General features: G+C 37.8%; 1 protein-coding gene across 1 annotated transcript in view; it reads right to left on the bottom strand.

Moving 5' to 3' along the window:
* CACNA2D3 (calcium voltage-gated channel auxiliary subunit alpha2delta 3) overlaps positions 1–23,894 on the bottom strand; it is a gene marked incomplete at its 5' end in the record, with an annotated part of 215,312 nt that overhangs the window by 2,385 nt on the left and 189,033 nt on the right. The window contains 5 exons of the mRNA XM_057373420.1: positions 192–304; positions 15,720–15,831; positions 19,164–19,219; positions 20,764–20,816; positions 21,912–21,987. Of these exons, the coding sequence (XP_057229403.1) occupies positions 192–304; positions 15,720–15,831; positions 19,164–19,219; positions 20,764–20,816; positions 21,912–21,987 (410 nt within the window). The remainder of the gene's footprint in view (positions 1–191; positions 305–15,719; positions 15,832–19,163; positions 19,220–20,763; positions 20,817–21,911; positions 21,988–23,894) is intronic.

The raw sequence follows: 23,894 nt of genomic DNA, 5'->3' as shown, positions 1-23,894 counted from the left end.
ACTTTTAAAAAATAAGTTTTAAGTCTAATTTTAAAAAATAGAAAGAACATATTCCTGGCTGGCTTAATTTCAAAAAGCACTTACAATGGGGGATGTATGCATGTAATGCAATGCAGGTTTTAAATTATAAGAATATTTTTGACATTTGCATCTTGAATCTCTTTTTAATTGTTTTGTAAGTAAAAGGATATACCTTATTTCTATAGGTGCCATGGTAATTGGTGGGATAGAATCACAGAAGCATTCATTATCTACTACCACCATGAAGAGGTTGCTACTTGGGATCTGCTGGATAACAAAAGACCTGAAAATTAAAAAGAAAACAAATAATGGTGACATGATCAGCATTTCTGCACCACTGGTTCTTGTTAGGAGTTTATCAGATTTTTCTTTTTCAGATTTCAGCTCTGAATTCTGCTCCATTCTGACTACCCAGCTATGTATTTATGGTCTGGAATGAAAAGGATCCACAACGCTGATGAAGGTTCTTCTGCAGCCACACCCCGATAGCTCACAGTCCCAAATTTGAGCCCCAAAGGTCATTTTAGGGCCTGGTCCTGCTTGTAGCAACAGCAATTACTGATCTCAGCTTTCATCTGCCCTCCTGAGAGCCATTTTAYAACTGAGCCCACAAAACAGAGATTAAGCCTCAAAATCTTCCTAAGAGGAAAGATTTATTTTAGAATAATAAARACTATCTGGTACAAACAGGGTGATAACTCAGCACCGCATTCAAATGAAGACAAAGTAGGCAGCTGAAAGGGAGAAYAAAAAATAAAGACATTTTTTCTGAGAAGGAAAGCACCCAGGGGAGAGCAGGGAGGGATCCTGTGGCAYCAGTCACTGATGCACAGTTTCAGGGAGCTGAACCCTTGAGCACACACCAAAAAGGGGCAGAAGGCAGAGCCAAATATGCACTATTCAGCCTTTCCTTTGAAATTCGGGACACAATACAAAGAATGCCTTTAAGGCTCAGACCCAACTTTAAATGAAATTTTAAAACAATCTGCTAGAATTTATGCATCCTATCAGCAGAGTATCGGCCATATTGAATGTCACTGGAATCTGGCAATTCCAYGAATTAGGTGTTTTTCAGCGTGCTTTGCTGGTAAATGTACAGAATGTTAAGTGAGGGTTTGAGCACCAAGAAGATGTGGAGAGAAACATATTTTTCCTCAGACATCTTTCTTTAAAATACATATTGTCTTACTATAATAACTCCCTGCTTTTTCCAAAGATCACAGAAGATGAAATAGCAGAGAGGGCAGGGAATATTTAAACCTAGCCTAAGAAAAAAAATTTGGAAAACTTACTATAAAAATGTTGCCAACGGAAAGATTAAATGCTTTTCAGTATTTTTTAAACTTACTGAACCTCCATTAAAATTACACTTAGAGTGATCTGCAATATGTTAACTTTATGTTTATACATGAAATATACATTTATGGCATAATGTAAAAGGCTGAACTTTATAAATGTACCTACCAAACAGCTGGAGCATGTAGAAGGACTGACATCATTGTAATGGAGCATCTGTGGCTTTGTGGATTTGTGTGTGGGAGAAATGGGGCCAATAAAGGAAAGGAGGGAAAATCTTTAGCAGGCAATAGCACCAAAATTGTACTGCATGAATTTCTCAAAACAGCTATGAATAAATCAAACAGTAAAGGATAGAAAAAATATCAGTTTTATTCCCAGAAACTGGCACAATTTGGATTTTGTGCCATCTAAAACTTATATTTATTGTATGTTTAAAACTATGTATGTCAGAAAAGAACCTGACAGGCATAAACTGCTCTAACAATTAATTGGATACTAAATGTTTAATTTCTTTCTGCTGAGAAGGGAATAATTATTCTTCTGTTTTACCTAAGGTGTGCCCAACTTCAAACTTTTTGCTGCTACCCCTTTTTGTGACCCCAGGTGAACACTGAAGCCTGTGGAAAGCACGAAGGACACAGCCAAGCCTAAAGGTGCCAGCTCCTGACAGCTGGGGCACATTTCCCATTTTGGCTCTTCTTTCACCCACTTCTTTGAGGTACCATAAGGGTGTACAGTGCAAGGCTATTCCTTCCTCAAACTAGAGAAGGCTAAAAAAGCTCCTATCACTTCACCTAGATGGGATGAAAAGAGAAAGCTCTTTACCCAGAAGAGTGCTTCAGCTACAGAACTATGATGCTGAATAAATTATTACACAGCTACACTAAAAAGTCCAGCAAAATTTTCTGTATCACTTTATTGCTCCAAGCTTTTATAATTTTTGACTTCATCAGTTTGGGGAATGCAGTACAYGCATTGATTGGTGGAAATAATAAATTAAAGGAAGTTCAAAGATCAATATATTAGTGAAAACCCTCTTTGATACGTTAGCAATTATATCATTTGTATCAACTAATTAAACTGACTCTGTTTACCAAACAGTGAATATTCTTACAAATCTACAGTCTATTTACCTAGTACAAAAKTTTGTGAAATGTTTAATTGTGTGGTGGCTGCCACAGAACATGGGGCTACTATAAAGAAACATAAAACAATGAAACTTTTGGCTCATTCCAGCATTTTTTTTCCACAGTGCACAATAATCACTAATATCTTGCAAAGTGAAACAAGGGGCTTCTCATCCTCCCACTAGAAGTGAATTAAAAAGAAATTTTTTTTTTCAATCAAACAGTATATAGATGTTTTTCTTAACACAATTCTCTAAGTGTGGAAATGAAGTTGTAAAGCCCACATATCACCAAGTGAAGACAGAGGATTGAAGACTGAGATTGAGCTGAGCAAATAAATAAGGGCAACAAATGCCCATTTTAGCTTTCTTTTCTATTAATAGTTTGCACAAACAAATGATCCGTCTTTCAGCTGCTGTAATTGAATATCATTTCACAGTCATGAGATATTCTTCCCCTCACCAGAGCAGTGGCCAAGAGGTTTGTGCCAGTGGTAACCAGCACAGCTGCTGAGTGACCATTCAGAGCATTCACATGGCACTGCTTCCATGGGCAAAGTGGATAAAGCACACAATCACCCACAGCAGCTCTGCTGCTTGGGATCAGCCTCCAGTTCCCATGGTGACATGCACATGCATCTTCGAAATTCATCTTGAACCTTCATGCCAGCCTCGGGAACCAAACATTCAGAGMAAACAAAAGGTGCATGAACACAGTGAGACCAAAGCCTTTCAGAGGCYGAGACATTCCACCAAAATACTTCACTGTGCACGCCAAAGCTCCCTCACAAGGGAGAAAAACCTCCAGCAAACAGCTCCCATGGCTGCAGTGAGAAATAAAGTTGCTGACAAAGTAAGGAAAATGGTATTATCTTTTTGTGAGATGCACTGTGGGTCTCTACAGTTTCTCTTTCAATAACCATTTCTGAACACCTGCTGGTTTAAGCTGGCATTTGTGTCCCTGGCAATATGGAAACCAACTCTCAAGGACTGAGTGAGGGGTTTGGCTGAACTCTGTTGCTGTTTTAACAATCAAGTCTATGTTTAATCGCCTTGGTATTATGGAGAATGTTTCACATTTAAAGGGTAAAGCTCTTTTTATGCTTGGTGTGAATCTTTTGGTTTGAATCCTTTCCCTTTACAGCACTATCATCACCCTCATTTGGTGGGCCAGCACAGAAACAGGTTTKCATAAATCTCCAAATATAAAACAGAATAAACTGTTGGGGTTCCTGTTGAAGCCTCATTGAGTCAATAAGGAGCTTATTAATAATTTCTCCTCCATCTTTCATCCACTGAGGAACTCGCTTGGTTTATTTGATGTGTGGGTTCAGAGGCTTAAAACAGACTTGAAAACAAACTGTTTCTTGACTTTTTGGGGAAGGTGAGGAAGGAAGAAATTTAATACTTGAAAGGGGTAGACAGAGAGCGAGGAAGAAAATCTAGTTATGCCAAACTATTTTGTTAATGAAAAAAAAAAATCAACTGAGTAAATCTGCAAGAAAGTCTGCATTTTGAGTCGCAACATTACATGAAAACTTCGTAACATTGCACACACAGTATCTGTTTCTTTTTGACTTGATTTGGTATTGGTCTATATAAAAACATCTGCACAAATAAAATACAAATTGATTTAGGGAAAAAAGCAGCTTCACRTTTTAATTGTAAATAGTAAATATTTGCTCAAATGCAATGCAATACTTATTAATTTGCTCCCTGAAAATTAATTTTTCATTGCAGAATTAAAYAGGAAGAGATATAGAATTCAAGTTCTGCTGCATTCATAATTATATTTGGTGGTCATGTTTATGAAGCCATGATAAGAAAGCACACTTTACTGTGTGTCTCATGGCTAAATGACTGTTCCCTCAGAAAATCAGCTTTTTCTAACTCCTTTGGACAGCCTAAACTTGGAAAGCATCATAACAGCACTGCAGTTCAAYCACACCTGCTGCCTTCCAGCACAGAACTCAGTTCCTGCATGAGAGGGGTGATCACCTGCAGCTCTGGACATGCAGAGACACTGAGAACTGAAGGATAATTCAGGGCAGGACTTGGCTCTGGGCATCTGAGTCATCCTCTGCAGGAGGGTCCTCCTCTCTAATGGATGAGCAGTGATTCTTCAGAGAAATGCATCCCAAATAGGGTGAAACACGATACCTAAAACTGAGTGTGGGCTACAACATCTGTTCTAAGAGAACCAGAACACTACATTCCAGTCTGGTTGGTTGGGATTTTTTTTTTTTTATTTTAAATTGGAATCTCTCCCTTTTATTTGTGTACGTAAAAGTTTTTAAAGAGTTGTAATATATATTCTATTATTATAATAATTTTTTTTTCCTCTATGTTTAGAAAAAAAACCAAACAAAAACCCCAGTCAAATTCCCAAAAATTCACTTCTTTTTCACACTATAAGAATCCCTTTCTCCTGCAAGGAGAACTAATTGGAATATATAGAGTATAAGAGCAGGGACTGAGGTGACACTACTCTTGATGCACTGCCATCCCTTCACTCTGTGCTTGTCTCTTCATCTTTCCATCTCTGAACCTCTGGGCTGRTGAAGTGTTAGTGATGCAACTGGGRGAGGGACAAACCTGTSTGGAAAAGGAGGGAGATGTTCAAGGGGCAGGAAAGGACAGGGTTGACAGGATGAGCGGTGATGGTGCCCTGTGGGGTGGGGATGCAGGGATGAAGGTTACCARCTGCTGCCCAAGGAGGATTTGTCGTGAGGCCTCTGGAGTCTGTCCCCTTAGAGATTTTGGAGCAGAGCTRTGCCCTTTTTCCTTCCTGGCTGCTGTGTCTCCTGYAGCACCCTGACTGTCCAGCTTGCAYRTCACTCATTTCTGTAAGTCTCTGATTTCCCTTCTTGATGCAGGTCATCATTTCCCTACAAATATCCCAATCAGACGGTGCAACATCTACATTTGCTAGGGCTTGACATCTTGTCTCTGAAATGCTGTTGGCTTCACCTCTCCTTTGCTGGCACAGCTGGATCAATAACAGGCAAAGCTGAGGGAATTCTGTTTCAGACCCGCCAGGGATGTGTCTTGCCCAGCTAAGCAAACCCAACCTTTAGGTTGTTTGCTCTCCTCTATTTGACTACAGCATCTGCCATTAAAGGAAATCGATGTTCCTGTGGAGCAGCTCACTCTCTGTGTTCCCATGCAGGAGAGCTAATCCATTTCCTTGTCCACTGGTGTCAAATTTTGGGCAGGATATAAACTGAACATGGATGTGAGGTTTCCCTGCTAAGAAGCAGCTCCAAACACAGTGAATCTCAAGGAAACTTGTTCAACACAGCACATTTTGTGTGGGCTGAGGGTGGGCATCTGTAAGAGAGGACACAGTCATTTGGGATTCACTCTGAGGATCCCAAACTCCATCATTTCTTGGTCATTTGCACTGAACTCTTTTCCTTTTCCTGGCTGCAGCTCTGCTGCAGGATTTRTTCCAGCAGTGAAGAACCTCCTGAGAGCATTCAGAAATCTCTGATTTTCAGATCCTGGTTCCCTGTGTCCTTCAAACAGCTGAAAGCCAATAGAGGGAACAGAACTAATGCCAAGCAGCAAAACTGTGCTTGTGGAACCAAAAAATTCAGAAAAAATATCTTCCCCTCATCCTGAAGAATGGAAGATATTTCTTTGTAACTCCGGGAGGATTTGAACACAGAAACATTAAAAGCAATTCAACTGGTTTAAAAACAATGCTGTGTGTTTCTTGTTAAAAATTACTTCTGTTTCACACAGAAGTACTTCATTATTGCACTTTGCTTTAGAAGTACCTTATTAATAAAAATAATTGCTAATTTTCTATATTTTACCATCAATATTTTCTTTAAATTTTATAAAATCACCCTGCTGCTATATCTGTGCCCATAACAACAGATTCTCTGCAGTAGCTGTGCCCATAACAACAGATTCTCTGCAGTAGAATATGTGATCAGGACAAACACATGGCTTAGGCAGGATTTTAGTCATAGAAATATTTAAATGACTGTTCAGATTCACTTTTAATTCCATGCTCAAGAGKTTTAGCAGCCTGATTTAAAGGCAAAAAATTCCATATATGTTTTTTCCATTTGTTTCCTTAATGACCATAGGAACATTATTATTATTATCATTTAATGTCACTGTGATGACTGTGGGACTTAAAATCAAATTATGAGTAGAATATCAGAGCACTGTGTTAGCAGATGTCACTCCTGCACATACATAATCATATCAATCATTTCTAGGTGGCAATAGAAAAGATTTTTTTAAACACCCCTTGTTTTGCTCAGGCAGAGAAATCCTACAGAGCATGGAAGAATTTCACTGTGGGTAGTTTGAACTGAAATAAACTTTGGGCAATATTGGCAAACTGGCAAACTGAACATGTGCACAAAGGTGTGAGAAAATCTGAATTTCTGTGGTGCTCAACTCAGACAGCCCTCAGTGGCCACACTGTGAGCTCAGCCATTTCCCTCTGGGCTTTTCAGTGTGTTTTTTGCATGAACATTAATGAACTTGGAGTATTTTGGATTAAGATGAGTTGTAACTTTGGGATTACATTTCATATCTGTCACATGTGATCTTTCCTATTTTTTAGAGAATGAAAAAACATTCCAGCAGCAGGGTAGAGTAAATGGAAAATATTGTGCACGCTGCACACAAATATGTGTTACTCACATAACTGTTGGTTGCAAACGTTCAGCCCTAATGGTCTGGAACAAACTTTAAGCATCCAACTGAAGTGCAGATATCCACTTTGCTGTTTCCCAACTCCCATCATGTGCTTTCCAGGCTGCTGGCCACATTTCCAACCCACATTTCTCTCACTTATCACATTTTTGTAATGAATGAATGAAATGTTTATATCACAGTCAAGCTGGGCTACTTGTTTTTTGTTTTTTCGGGGCTTTTTTTTTTTCCAAATAAATGATGATAGAGAATGAAATATCTTTTATGCAATTTATAAAAATAACATACATGCCAGTAACAACATTTCTGAGAGCTGGAGCAGTATACAAAAAATCAGCTAGTGGTTCTCTCACATGAAAAGAGGCAGATAAACTCCCAGCCTCAGGCTTGTAATCARACCCTGACCTCATGCTAACAAAATACTGCCATCACATACAACCTGCCTGTTTGGTATGAGTACAAACACACTTAGAGCAAGGTTTGGAACTGAGCAGTCTCATCTGCATCATTTCTGTGCCTGCTGAATGCTCAGAGYCCCACAGAGCTGTGCCATGGCTGGAAACCCCTTGGCTTCAGACAAGATCCCCTAAAAGCACCATCCTGCCCCATTCCCCACCAGGGGATGCTTTCTCCAATAACTGATGCTCAGGCAGGGATCTGGCCAAGGTAGGAATGCTGCAAAWATCCAAAAATGYCSAGTGTACAGACTTTWGGATGGCAAAAGATCCTTTGAGAAWGAGGAAGTGGATGTTTTTTAAGCTTGTTAGTGCAGCCACCATTCCCTGTGAGGATGTAGGATGATGGAGAGTTTCAGACCTCCAGTTTTAAAACACACTGACTTTTTTTTTTTTTTTTCCGAAGAAAACACAACCAGAAATCCCCAAAATTTTAAATGACAGTCAACATTCATAGCCCTGAACAAACCCAAGCTGAGTGCACAAGCAGAGTGGGCTCTGTGCTCGCCGTGACCAMCAGAGCAGACACAGTTACTGGCACAAAGCAAATCATGTCAGAGAACTCTTAAAGGCTTTGTCTGAAAGTCTTTGTCTTTTGACAGTGACACCTGGTTAACAGGACAACAGAGAAGTTATCCAGGCTGAAAAATGCATTTCTGCTGCAGCATGTCAGCAAATATGCATTTTTAGCAGAGTTCTTTACCCTGCTCAAGTAGTTGTGGTTTGTATTGAGAAGCATCTCAGATTGTGCTTTTTAAAATGCTATATGATTGCTAAGCTAGGTTCTAAATATAACTTAAAGAATTAAAAGCCAGTTGATATACTCTGGTTTAGAAAGGCTCCCAGATATTATACGACATTGGTAAAAGTAACTTTTAAATTGCAAGAATTGGTAACTACTCTTTTCCACAACTTTAGGTCAAGTCTCATCTAGAATGACTCTAGCAAGGAGCTACACAACAGAAACTGAAGAATAAAAAGCAGAAAAAAACCAGGAAATTCACATTAAAAGTGTGATAAACCTTAGAACTAAACTGCTCATCAGATGTGTCCACACCGTGTTTTGTCATGGTGGTGTTAATTTATTTCTGTTCACATAAACGTTAGCACTGATTCAGGAGGCCACATKTGAAAGAGTTAAGCACACTACATGCCATCTTTTCCAAAGTCAGCTAAAACTCTATCAGTTTAATGTAATATACAAATGTGCCTTGCATGGCTCTCAATTCTTAGGATTTATGCTGTTTTTCTAASTTAAAGGCTCTTAAAGATCCATTAAGCTCTCTCAAACACTTTAAAAAGGAAAGTGCTCCATGTACAGATGTTTTAAGCCATGTTTGATTGTTTTTCATCCAACTATGATATAACATGAATCTATTACAAACTAAAATTAATAGACTAGCTTTAAAAATTCATTGCACTGTTTCTCAATTTYAATAATTTTTCCTATTCCAAGCCATTGTTAATAAAACAATATATATTACTACTCAGCTCTATACATTATGGTAGGCATGCAACTTTTTAAATCCCCTGTCATTACAAAGCATCCTTTCATTGCGTCAGCTACCATTTATCATTTGGTTAATATTTATTGCTGCTTGTTCCAAATATAAAATTATGCTAACTTTTAAGCAGATTATTATTTACATTTTAATGGAATACTGATTTTAACTATGAACAGTGAATGGGTGCAGAGCCACACAGAGATTTTATTGGAGGYGTGGAGTTAGGAGTCCACATCTCATCCTACTGGTGAGAAAAAAAGTACAGCAAAACTTTAAACATTAATTCACTCAATTGGTGGGAAGCTGAACCAGGTATCCCCAAGATTTAACAGTGCTTACAGAGGGAGACATAGGGTGGCATTCTGTGTACACTTAACTAAAATGCTCCAAAATCCACCAAGGTTAGTAAAAAATTCCGATACAAAAAAAAAAGGGGGAAAAAAAAGCAGTACTGAAAATCTTTGTCTCTTTAAAGGAAAAAAATYCCCAAGCTGACAGAAATCCCTCAGCCTTGAAAACTGCCCAAGGATTGTTAAAATAATGACTGGCAGGCACAGACCTGCCTGGTAACTTAGATATGTCTAGCCCTATTATTTTATATACCTTTTTTCTTAAATGAAAATAGTAATTTACTGTGTTTCCTGAACTGGTCATTCAAAATATACATTATCAAAGGGTGAAGTTAAATTGCCCATACAGTGACTTTAAATTGCACCTGCATGACAAACATTATAATCACTGGTGCCTTTGAAGTGAAGAGAAAGTTATTCAGCCTGCAAGTGGAGAAGAGTGGGTAACACACAATATAACATTTTAGGCTAAGTTTAAAGACCTTTAATAAACAATTCCAGCAGTTTAAATTGCATAATTTGATACTTTTTACAAGGAAAGAAAAGGGAAAAAATATTTTTGGATCCTCAAGACTTTTGGGGTTTTGGCTACAATAAGTTTCTAGAAATACKGCTGTTGCCTCAGATTTAAAGACTTTTTAACAGCCATAAGTATCCTGCAAGTTTGGAAGATCTGCTTTTCAAAGCAGAGGTGCAAGACAATTTTTTATATTTAGATTGTGAACCTTGAGATTTTGACAATGAACCACTGAGGCACACAAAATACGGAGTTTCTCTTGAAGATATTCCTTTATTTCTGGGCACATCTAAGCAARCTCTCAGCAATTCAGGTGTGTTGAGCATTGTAAAGCCCAGTCCTGAGCAGTCTGACACGGCACAGCTGTGACCCAGCACCCCAATGGGGCAAAACCCTTCCCGTGCACCTTGTCACAGGGGTACTGGAAAAGCAAAACCATAAAGGGTGAAAAAAGGATGGTGGAATGGAGAGAGCACTCTTTAACATCATAAAAGTGAAAATAATACAAAAATGTCTTTTAGAAGACGGACTAAAATTTACTCCCCTAACATCTCCAGGACATACACGGGGACGTTCTGACACACATCGATAGAGCTCCGAGAGAGAAGAAATTGGCCCTTGAAGCTTTGGCTGTTTAATGTGGCAAGCTGGTTTGTTTAGAAGTAAACTAACTACATCTGAAAAGGCAAATGATTATTTATTTCATGGGAAATTGAACTGTATATTTATTTACACATTTTAAACATGATCAAGTACAGCAGTTTGGCAAGCTTCTCCTGAGAATGAAATGCGGAAATATTTTAGCAAATGGTGGTCTGTCTCCAGATTAAGTGGGTTTTAAAAACCATTACCATTTTAATGTCTGCAGATTGCACTATTCCTGACACTAATGTACTCCTGCCCTGAACAATCTGCATCTAATTTGTGTTGTTATTTATCYGTTACAGCCAAATCCATCCATTTAGGGGACAAGTCTGAAATTTGCCATCATGAATCCACACGAAGGGCTCAGTGTCATCCTGAACCACGCTTCCAYTGCCATTTACCTCTTTTATTGACAATAAACAGCATTCAGTGCCCAGGCTATGAGAAAGCAAGAGTAGCAATTTGGTTTATTGATGATTTTCCTYGTTAACTAAATGTCTGCTTGCTAACACTTCATTGGGACAAATACATAATAACASTGTTTGTTCAAAGGAGTAGCTCCTCTCCATTTGAACAGCAATTTACATGTGATACCCAACAAGGTAAAGTAAATACATTCATCTTTCAGATCTTGCATAATTAAAACACAGGAATCGTTCCCAGGGTTGGGATCATTGTACCTACATCCTTCCTTCCTTTCCTAATGGGAATATGGGTTTCTTATATTTACTTTTCCCTTTATTTTGTRCCTTAAAATTGTGAACAAAGAATCAACTGGAAACAAAACAGTTTCTTTGGGGTTTTGGTATTGACCTCGTRGACCCATGAGTGCTGCAATTAAAAGAGAAGGGGGATTTTTTGGAAGTAAGGCCAGATTTTTGATCTTCATCCAAGTCCAATATGTCATCACACATGAACAGGAGAGGTTAAAAGGGCAGATTTTTAAGCATTTGACTGTGCAACTGCTGCTGATTTGTACACCCACAGTTTTTGCAATGAACACACAAAATTTGGCAACTATGCACTCAACTGGCTCCTTGCAACTTTGAAATTTTAACAGATATACTTAAAGTATAGATAGATGACTAAATTGCTATATCACATTCATATCAACCTGAGTTATAGATGAAATTAATGATATTTTCYTAAATGAAGCTTAATGAAAACATGCAAATTTTCATGCATAAATGAGATTTCCAATTACACAAAACCATTTTTTGTTTGTTCTACAAATAGATGAGAGGCTATACTAAATAGATTGGCAAACATTTTCTAATCAAATATCATAACACCCATGATCCTCTCTAATTTATAACTACAACTTTGACATTCTACGGATGCTTTCCTCAGAGACTTTAAGTGGAATTAAAATTTGTTATGATGAGATGCCCAGAAGGAAAAGCTGGTGATGTACCCAGTGAGCATTGCCAGAGAACATTGGTTGGCACACTTGTATTTAAAATTGGCTAAAATATTGGGGCAATACTTCATAAAACTCCAAGCAGCATTGAAGTTCAAGCCTGATGTYGAATCAAATGCTCATCTCTGAGCAGCACAGCACCTTTAAAGCCCTTACCAAATGCATTTGTCATTGGTGTAGTTCTGGCTCCATGGAAAGACTGCGAGTTGAGATTGTTAAAAAAAAAAAAATTCTCTTTAGCAACTACCAACATTGAAACTGTGATAGAACTTTGAACAGTCTATCATATGAGTTTTCAGAAGTAATGGGGTTTTGGTTTTTTTAGGTTTTTTGCTATAAAAGTGAATCGCTTACTGGAAAATATGAAAGCATTTCAGATTTCTCCAAAAATCYTAGTTTTTCTCTCTTGTTGACAGTGCTTAGAAAATGTGGGTTGACTTGTTTTTGATTGCTGTTAAAATAACAGATTAATTTAATAATCATTGGGATATTGAATAACAACAAATTATAGGGTGGGACAGCCAAACCCTGACCCTAATGACATTCTTATGTTAATTCTTATTTTCTTTTAGGCTCCTGCTTTCTTAATAAAACCTATATTTTTGAAAATCGTTTTTAAACATTGCATTTTATCCCAAGGTAGCATTTATTTTTTTGCTAGTAGGAGATAACTTTACATATAGGGAATGCATTTTATATGTCTGTATATATTTAGWGCCTGACTCAAATCCTGCTTGAGAGTATGGTGTCCTTCCATTGACTGAGATCCCAGAGATGGCTGAAAAAACCTGAGGCAGCTGTTAATTAAATGATTAGCAGGCTTTCTACTGTGTGATTTATTTGGGGATACTTCAACTTAAATCCAAGCACCCATGGTTAAATTTATGAYTGGAAACATTTATGAATTTTCTTTMCTGCAGCAGCTGAGGTGCAGAGCATTTCTGGAGCATCAGTAAAACACACCCAGGAGAGAATCAAACTGAGCCTCTGCCCCTCACTCTGTGACCTTGCTGGCTGTGACTTTGTTAGCAAAAACACAGCATTTGTGCCCCACAATGTCTCAGATAAGAAACATTATATGGTTTCAATTAACATGAAATCATCATTTCTACTTCCACTRAGAGACTGTTTTTAGTCTCCTTTTTCAGACAAGGGCTCTTTGGTAGTGCCTGRCACTGTAGGAACAAATTCAGTGACTGGAGTAGCTTTTGACACAAACTTGCTTAAAGCAGAGTATTTGCACAACTTTTGTTTGCAAATCTGATCACAATATACTGACTTTTCTAGTGTCTTTCAAACAGGTTTTAAATATCCCACAGGGTGCATGATCAGGCAAATATTTACAATATTTTCTATTTGCAGTAAATATTTGTGATTATATGTCACAGATTAACCTAGAACGTTATCCAAGGAGGATACAGAAAATAATCCCAAAAGTGATGCTGCACAGGTTACACTGGACACAGGGTCACTTCCAGATCGCTGCAGGAAAAAATGAAACTAAATTCTGACTGACTGAGCCCATCATCCTTAAATTACAAATATTAAGCAACATGCTTGCTTGTAGAAATATTTATTGGTACTGAGGCTGTGAAACAGAAAACTGGGTCAGAAGATGTAGGTCTACAAAGGACTTTGGGTCAAATTCCTTAGCTGTTCTGCGGGAAAGTGTCCTGGGTTATAACAAAAATATTTGGAATCCAGTGCAGTCTGCAATCTTAGATACAATTTGTAGATTGTTAATGACAGTGGGTAAACGGTATAACGAACAACTTTCCCAWGAGAATCTAATAGTTCTTCTGGATTATTTCTTTAGGTTTTGCCGTTGCTTGTGGAGAAAAATAATGGGTGCCTTGAGATCAGTTTGCAGCTTACAGGGTTTTCTTTTATTTTTTTTTCCACTGTGGAACACAAAATGTTTTTCTATGAAAAAGATCTTAGTGCATCATTTTTGAAATACTATAATTTTCACTAAACTCAGTTTCCAACTTGGTGCTTTCCAAGTATTGCAGAATTGTATTATTTTTGAAACTTATTTCCTTTGACCTGAAGTTACCTAGGAACACAGACTGAAATCTGCGTTCCTTGGAGAAAACCTAGTCCTGTTAAATTAATCTTCTTTTCATGGAATTGTGCCTGTTTGCAATATTTAAACAGAATCACAGAATGGTTTGGGTTTGAAGGGACCTAAAGACCATCTGKTTCCAGCCCTGCTGCCATGGCAGGGACACCTTCCACCAGACCAAGGTGCTGAAAATGCTGAAAACCCCATCCAACCTGGCCTTGAACACCTCCAGAGATGCAAGATAATTTATTTCACAGCTTCTCAATAACCTTCTTTTAAATTATCACAAAATAAGGCTGCTTATGTTGCACAATGCTGGCACAAAGCACTCATAGCAGTGTAACCTTCATTGTGTTTGGTATGTCAAGTGGAAAAATCACGGCTTGGTTTTGTTGAGTTTGTACTTTTCGGGCTGTGGGACCTATTGTTGCACTTAAAGGGTTCCAGAGCATCAATTTACAAAGCACTCTCATACTTCTATTCCACAAAGCCATATAAAACCAATTATTCATACTAGACATTAGCAATTTCCTTCTACTTAAAAGTTGGTCAGTAGCAAATGAAAAGTGAGTATTAGCACTTAAAATTTATCTCCAGTGTACTTACTCCTATTTCCTGTTTTAAAGTAATGAAAATATCAAGGAGAAAATTTAGGAGTAAGTCCAGAAGCACACCTATTGACTTCAAAGTGAAGTTTTCACCTTTATTTGCTAATTGCATATTGTTTAGGCTGGAAAGGAAGAGTTGTAACAATTTTTGTTTAACTCATAAATTCTTACTGACATTTATATTGATGGACAAATTATTGCTGTAAATACTAATCTCCCTGGAAATGAAAACCTCTCAGCACAAAGGAAATCCAATTAAAAGACTTATCAAAGTACAGAAATTTGCATAAAAAACACCTATGCAATTCCACAATCAAAATGGACCAGAACTACAGCCAAAATCTCACAGCACCTGGGCACCAAAACCAGGGAAAACAAATTTTCAGTGTGAAAGAGGAAAGCTAGACTGAGGTCTTCCTCTTCTTTTAGTTCTATCAGGGACAATTTCACAGCAGCACTGGTAGAACTGACATTACAGCACTGTCATGAGAGATTTGTTGTTATTAACTCAGCTTCCCAGCACTGAAAGTTTGGAGAAWAGATTTAATCTTCTCCCACTTGTTCAGACTGACAATTCGAAGAAGGAAACTCTGTTTGGCATTCCAGTAAAGCAGCCAGATCTCACTGTACCACAAGGGAATTCCGAACCCATTCAGCAGGGCTTCAGTCCTGCGCAGGAGACTGAACAGCACTTACCTTTTGGAATCTAAATCTTAAAGACCATGCCCTTAGAATGCTGCCTGCATTTAGGAAAATAATTTAAACATTCCCTATTTGAAATTAACGWAAACCTCTACAACTTTTACATTTTTTGGTACAAAATAACAGGCAATTTTAATTTCAGAGCATCAAACTTTTAAGYGACCCCTGTAATAGGAGAATTGACACCCTGACAGAGGTCAGCACACAGGATAAAACACAACAGACTCGGACGTTCTTCAGCACAGCCTTGAATAATTCAATTTTATTGCTTTGTCACAAATAGTTGTATTTAAAAAAAAAATAAAAAAAAAATTGAAAGGGCTTACTTGAAACAGTCATCGCAAGCAATATTCCCYGTGGTCTCCTTTATAGTGCGCTCGGAAACAAAGGCTGGATATTCTGTATCACAGGGCTCTAGGGTTTGTTTCAGCCTCTGCGCTATAGGAAAAAAAACCATCTTGATGTTAACAGGGGAAGAACAGCACAGAAAATTGTGAACAACATGAGATGCTGCACTACGGAGCTCGCGGAGAATGGGAATGTTACTCAGCTTCTGCCACCCTGTGAGATTTCCTAGGCAGTGCATAACACTATTTTTACAATTAAATTGAAAAAAAAAAAGAAAAAGTTTATCCATGGAATGTAATTTTGTAGGAGATCACTGTTAAAGTAGTTATTAATGGTTTAGCCATTGCCAGCCTACTTTACACTTATTCATGAGTTTTTACTCTTTCCGTGGAGATTCAGGCTGGATTTACTGTCATTTTTATCTGTGTGCTGYGCATCACTAACATTTATTCATAGGAGTTTACAACTTATTTGATATGTAAATTGTGGTGTGTTTTACTGAAACCAAAACATCTATTTTGTATTACATCCTGGGAATCTTTGGAGGGTTTTATCTTTATCAGATAAAATAAGTCTGGGGGTGGGAGAGGCAGAAGAGTTACTTTACCCAACAGCAAAGTCTCCCAAATTAGTAACAATTAAGACTCCATAACACCTTTGCTCTGAAGTTTTTGCAGTGCAAGGAAAAAGCCCCTATTTCCATTTTGAAGACTGGGAAGCTGAGGCAGCAGGAAGCAGAGGCTGGTTCAAGGTCAAACTGCAGGACAGAGCAAAGCTGGGAACCGAAGGCAGCTCCTCTGACTCTCACACTGAAGAATCTGTCAGACAATGTCTCTCCTTCATTCCMTTTCTTTCTCCTCCCCACCCCTTCATTGTTCTTCAACACAGAGATATTCTTTGCACATCAGCACAAATGTTAGCCCTATCTTAAACTAATTGTTAAGTGAGAAAACAAGATGGGGTATGACAAAAATAGGTGACACTGAACAGGCTCAGGGCTCGACAGATCTTCCACTGGAGATGATCTGTTTGGGGTGAGTGGTSCATCCACTGAGCAGGGCCAGGGGAGAGGCCACATCTGCATTTGCAATCACACACCAGGACATGCATTTCTGAACTGTTCACAGGTTCTGAATACAACAAAAAGAATTGTTCTCCCAAAAACAAACAGATCTCAGAGGAGGTACTAAATTTGATCAGAAAAGTTTTGCTATTTCTGATGTTTTTTCACTATGGTCATGACTTACTTCATAAATCAGTATTTTTTAGAAAATTAGTTCTACCACACYTCTTCCCTTTCTCTTCTGTTCTGATTATCTGTTGTCAAGAATGACTGGAATTTATCACCTGTGTTTTGAGTCTACCCTCACTTKCACCAACACATGGCTCGTGTAACAAAGAGACTGACAGAGATTCATTGGCCTCAGATTTCCTGCCCCTCGCTCGAGTCCAGAAGATGATGAGRTTGTCCAAGTTTTAGGGTTTCTTCTCTCTCATTTACAAATGTGATTGAAATTACGTGATCTTGTGCAGAAGTATTTTCCAAAGTAGGGCAAATGGGCAGGTGYGTGTGGTCCCTCCAGCATGTTCAGGATTTGTCATATTCTATTAATGTCAAAATTTGAGTGGGAAGCAATTTCCCTGCTGGAGGAACTGATCTTCTGAGTTTTSTTAAGCATTGTTAAGTTAAAAATAATTGCATTAAGTGCAGTCATAAATATTACAACTCTTAGTGGTAAATAACATCTACAGAAGAATAAACCTAAGCATGTGCTTTTCTCCACTGCTYTCTTGTGAAAATCTCCTGCTTTTGCATCCTGAAACATGCTGGTTCCAAAMACAGCCATCCCTTGCTACCTGACCAAATATGAGCTGGGCAAGCACCACCACAAAAGATAAAACACTCCAATGAGCATGATGGGGGAAATTTCCAATACTCTTAACTCATCAAAGAAATGGAGCRTGTGACTTGAGTAATTAAAACTTCACTGTTAACTAAAGCATGAATGGAAATTCCTCCATCATGCTTGTCCATAAAAGTGCTGCACTTTTGTTTTTAACAAAAGGAAGTTTGCAAGTTATTAATGCCTATTCTGCAATAAGTGCAGAATTACAATGAAAATACAAATCAGACATCCATTTTCATGAGATGAAGAGAGGTCCTGTGGTTGAAAGATATTTTCTCTAACATACAATGCAAGTGCCACTGGATGTTTCACGTTAGGAAGTATTGAGGCATATTTGTACAGCATGCTTGAAAAAAAATTATTTCCTCCACTGGTTGCTCTGGGTGTTCTGCAAACACCGAGGACTCAGACTGGCACAGCTGTCACTCYTCAAAGAACACTTTTGCATTTTCTGGGTCTAGCAGAACCAGCCTGACTGTCCCTCACAGCCTCAGAGACTTTTCAATCAAGTTTAGGGAAATCACTGGACAGCTGCTCTTGGTTTTTAGGAGCCTGACTGATACCTTCAGACAAGATAATATTCTGGAATGAAGAGAGCCTGGTACCCAGGTAATGCAAATCTCAGCTGAAAAGCAGCAATTTWATCCCCTGCTTGGCTAAGGAATATTCAGATGTGAAGCTGAAGAATTCATTTTAAACCCTTACACCAGCCAGTGACACACAGCACAATTTGCCCATTAAATTGTCACTTGAAGARCACTGCTCTTGTAAAAACGCCCTTTGCTTTTGAGCAACACTTCTGAAAAAGCCATAAAAAGGCTGCTGAAATATAAACAGACAGCTTACACTGAAAACTCCCATTCTTAGTGGAACTATTAAAAATTTCCATTATTTCAAGTGAAGCTCCTGCATTAAAGAAAAATATCTTGAGTAAATTAAATTTTAATTCATTTAAATCTCAATTTTGAATGGAATGATAAAACAAAATCAGGTTATAATCAGCCTTGGTTAAAATAAAATCGACTATCTTAATCTGTAAAAATTATTTTTTATGAAATTATATTGAGATGGTCATATTTCTGTACACTTTTTTWAAAAAGGCATTTTCCAGCACAATAATCCCAACTTTATAGCAGCTCTATTGAAGAAAAAAAAAAAAAAGCTGTACAACAGAAAAAGGTCAGTGTAATCACTTTATTGCCAAAGATTGTTTTGGAATTAAGGGAAATGTTTTTAAAAAACATATTTAATTATTATCTACTATTTTAACTTTTACAGTTTAGTAGTTTACTACGATCCTAGAGTGCACACAAGCATTTTGTGGTTATTCATAGAAGATCTTAATTCTCYCCTGTTTTAGGAAACATTAACAGAGAAAAGGATGCTTACATGGGAGGAAAATTATTATCAGATGTTTATTACTTAATCTAAAACAGTGTACACACATGTGAATTTCAAAAGTTCAGTTTACTCTAGACATTTCTGCCATCATGCCAGGAAAAAAATTACACTTACCTTTAGCTGTTAGATCAGAGTGCCACCAACTGCATAGATTGAATTCCACAAGGAACCTAGAGAAATTATTAGAGTTTTCATATCACCCTGCAGAATGTTTTCAAAACATAAAACTGGCAGCAGCTTGATAATGTTAATCCTATTTTAAATAAAAGCTACAATAGAACCGAAATTCAAGCTACTGATGTAACCCTGGAATTAGTGACTACTGCTATTCTCATATTTTTACTGATTTTTTTTTTTACTTTGAAAGCTTATTCTGAAATAAACCCCATCGATAAATCATAGATTTACCTATTTTTTATTTAAAACACTGATTGTATTTGAAGTGTCCATATAAAATCCTCAAAGCATGGGAATTCACACTATTTTTGTTGTGAAACATTATCTCTTCATTATTTGGTTATTTCAACTCCAGTAAAATCCATGGGATTATAAATGTCCTGTCTACAATACAGGAGTACACATAAAATACCTTCTATTAATTCTCAAACCAAAATAATAAAACCATTTTATTCCTAAGAGCAGAAGAGATTAACTGTCTAATCAACTCTAACTAAGTTGTAAAGAACATTTTCCCACTAAAATACACCATGAATTTCGTGGAAGAATGGGCTGAAAAGTGTCAGTCTATCAGTTGTTGTTAAGTGTAAAGGATGTGAAAACAGCATCCAGTTCATCATATGCCCATGAATCTACAATACTTAGAAATACAGAAGGTTTCTTGACATTTTCAAAGCTGTTATATGTAGCATCACTCTCATTTTAACACTTTTTTTTTTCCGTTTATTCACTTTGGAAGCTGAATTTCAGATCAATCCCTGCCCTCTAGCAGAGTTAATCCTCCCTAACTCTTATTCTGAGCTCTGAACAAAACTCATACAATTTACAATTAAACGAAATGACTACAAGAAAATACAGTTCTATGTCAGTAAAGATAAAATTCTCTTAAACACCTACAGCTCTGCTTTCTGATAAGAATAATAATAAAGCATATATCCTAAAAACATTCAGGCTTCTCCCTCTCCATGTGATATTCCTATTTCTTAGGYACCTTMCCYTRAAKRTAATGATCATTATGAATKAAGTGGGAATTTTAGAAGAACTAAYGAAGACAGAAAAATTCAGCAACATCCAGAGTACACCTTTTCTGGCATGTACTCTAAAGGGTCCATCTTACAGAATTTTATGAATGACAAACAATACAGTGAGCCAGGGTAACAAGTTTCTCTGCTGAAAGCAGCCCACCCAAATGGCATCACAAACAGCCACTCAAGTATCTAAAATTTAACAGYAACCACAAAAAGAAATGTGGGTTGTGTATTGTGATCTGCTAAACAAAGGCATGCAGATATAAGTGAAGACCATGAATAAAGCAATAAAAGTGAAACTGCATTTGTGCAGCCAAAATTTTCTCAGCTTTTAACAATTCAATGTTGGAAAGAAAGAAAAATGACAAATACTACTATATTTTAAATCATGTACTAAAAGCAGCACAATGCATGTAAAATGCAATTGGTACAAATATTAATATTCAAAAGCACAAATATCCAGTACCTCATAGAAATATTCATTAAGTTCTTGATAAAAATCTACTTACAAGACAAGTTCAGTCATAATCCACTTTACTGCAGCAAAGAAGGCATTATAAGGCTGAAGAGAAGCAACTCATTTAATAACAGGGCAAAACATGCAGCATTTACATCTTAACTGAAATCTTCATATAAAAACAATGCTATGGATATTCAAAATACATGGGTAGCATGAAAAAAAAAAATTTTATTAACAAGAAATTTTATTATACTGATTATGAAAAGGTGTAGTAATGAAATTTCCTTTTTATCGTACTTGGTCATATACACAGATTACCAGTGGGAAAAGGAAAGTCTTTGCAAAYGATTCTTAAATCTTTAACCTCTAGGGGTTCCTATTTCCCAGGCTATTGCTGGAGGAACAGCTTGTAGATAATATGAGCTTTTCTTGGGCTGYAATTCACAGGCTTGCCTCTCTAAAATGCAAATCTCTATTCATTGCCTCAGCCTCATTAGGCTCAGAAAAGCCTCTGAAGTCTGAATTTACCTAAATGTTTATCTGAGTCATTTGACAGTCCAATTGTAAGCACTTTAAGTAGTTTTTTCCCTCCTCCCTCTGTTTTTCTGCATCAYAACAAATATAGCAAATCCTTTGAAAATCCTCTGTTTACAGTACTTCTAATACATGTTGAATATTTCATTTTTGAAAATACTATTAATAGGATTAATCTTTATGAAAGAAAGTCGGGCAGAAAAGTCAGATTCCAGAAATGTTGAATTTCTCCTTGTTTCCCTCATCTTTGTAAGGATGTCCCAGTTGCATAAAATTCTGCAGACTTTTAGTTACATTTAACACTTAGAAGTTATACTGACAGTGCTCAGATATTGAAAATCATGCTTGACCAAGTCAGCACTCAGGGAAGCAGAGCTGTTGGCAGACAAGTAACATTTAAAACTTTATATTTTAAATTTTAGGGACATTTAAAATGTTCAGGGGCCAGAGAGGAAGGTCCTGTGCAGGGCTGGGGACTCACAGACCCAAAGAACTCRGTCAGCGCCAGGGAAGGCACCATCCTTTGTGTTCTCTGGCATAAACAGAAGAGCTGCAAGCATTCCAAATGAAAAAAAAAAAAGGGTTTACAATGGCTATGAGATATCTGCAAGGATCTTCTGTGATGAAAAGAGGAAACGAGCTCATAAAACACGCTGTACTTACGTCCAGTAAGCTTTGGGCACTGTCGCTRCTCTCTTTGTTTGTCCTACACATGGCCTGGTAGTCATAAAGGGTAATTCTACAGGGAAGAACAGAAAACTGCTTGACYAAAAGAAGAAAACAGAGTGGAATGAAAATGGTGATGTGAAACAGTCCTGCTCACAAAGTGGACAGGAAAATAAAAATGGGAACAGTGGGGATGGGGGGAGAGASGGAATGGGACCATTAAAATACAGATTACATGAAAGAGTAGAGGAAATAGTGTGAAAACTTGGTAAGGATTTTAGCAGACTACAGAACRAAGCAAAAGCATAACTGGGAGGAACTGGGGAAGAAACACACGGAGTGTGACACAGAATGGCATCAGTAATGTGAGGAGGAGGAGGACACACATCCAACACGATGCTGAGACAATTGGTTCTGGACTAAGGTCAGCACATTTAGCCCCAGAAAATGAAAGAGCCTATGCATTTGAGAGGCTTCTCACAACAGACCACTCAAACTTCACTTAAAAGCAGAAAAACCCTTCTACAGTCCCAGTATCTCAGTGCACAACTGATTTGGAACAGGGCATTGCTTCTGGAGGAGAGAGAGAGGTGGAATTTCAGTGCATTGATAGTGCACATAACTGAAGCAGGATGGGTTTACCTTTACTTCTTTTTGTAAAGGCAAAATATTCCAGAGACCTGCTGTAACCAACTTATGCTAGAAGCCTCCTCAGATGCATAGAAAACAGGGAAATTTACTTATGCTTGCAATTTTATTCATCATTGAAACACTTCAGAGACCTAAATGTAAAATCCAGAACTCACAGCTAGTKGATATGGAGCTATTGTGAGTATTTCTCTAAATCTGTCTGTCCATAGAACAATCAATTAACTAGAGCCATCCGCATTAAAAAAAAAAAAATAATTAAAATCTAGAGCAAGTGTAATCTTTAGCTGATAATTTGCAACAAGTGTAAATACACAGAAGTCACTGGTGCTATTACAACATTTCCATTTGGCTTTTGCATCATCAGAGGGACAAAGAAACACAACTGGACAGAGATGGGTAATAGAGGTATGAGATGGCACTTCAKTGCTTTGCAGTGTGTGCTTTGCTTCTAGTGAAGAGGAAAGGAGAGCACACAAATTCAGCTACAGAAAGGATGTCCCAAAAGCTGCCAAAACCAGGTCATGAAATGCATTCAGCATCACCATGAGGCATTCTGCACTGCATGCCATGAAACCTTGCAACCTGTAGCGATAAAATGTTGGATTCCATTGTGGTAGAAACTACATAATTTTTTTTTTCTGATCTAATTTTGTGACAACAATCATCACTAAAAGCTTCTTTATTAAGTCTATGTTTTCTTTCTGGCTTACAGGCAAGATCTCTAATATATCGGATGTCACAGCTTCAGCTAAACATTTAGCACATGGTCATACTGCTTACATTATTGCTTTTCTCTCATATTGAGAACAGAAATGCCTAGGAAGCCATWGTTTTGTGGGCTGGCAGAGAGAGGCACATGGGAGACAAACGCAGAACTAGAGACCTAAACATGGTGTGAGTCGAACACTGACCATCCTTGGCCGAGTCCCGCCCACAGCCACATCCGCGCACCCAGATCTGCCAAGACAAAGAGCGGTACATGGTGTAAGCCGTGCTGCCTCTGTGGCATGCAGTCACACACCACTTCCCCTGGCTGCTTTTGTTCCTTGTTTGCCCTCCTTTAACCATGGTCAGAATCCCTAGAGCTCAGCCTTTCTGGCCACGGTTGTCTCGACTGTTTTATTCCTCAGGATCCAGGCACGGCGTTGCTGTGTGTGCACTTGGACCACCAGTGATGGAGGCAAGACAGAAATGCACAGACAAGGGCAGCCTACAGATGGTAACATGCTCTCTGCAGAGTATCAAAAAATTCCATATGGATGAAAGAATTCTGTCCTGCTCATTTAATAGCTAATGCTAGAAAGGGAATACATTGTTTTGTCTGTATTT

The sequence above is a fragment of the Malurus melanocephalus genome, unplaced genomic scaffold (genome assembly GCF_030028575.1).
Source record: "Malurus melanocephalus ecotype Western Australia unplaced genomic scaffold, MMel_1.1 scaffold_196, whole genome shotgun sequence".
Taxonomy (NCBI): Eukaryota; Metazoa; Chordata; class Aves; order Passeriformes; family Maluridae; genus Malurus; species Malurus melanocephalus.
This window is presented reverse-complemented; position numbering and strand designations above follow the sequence as displayed.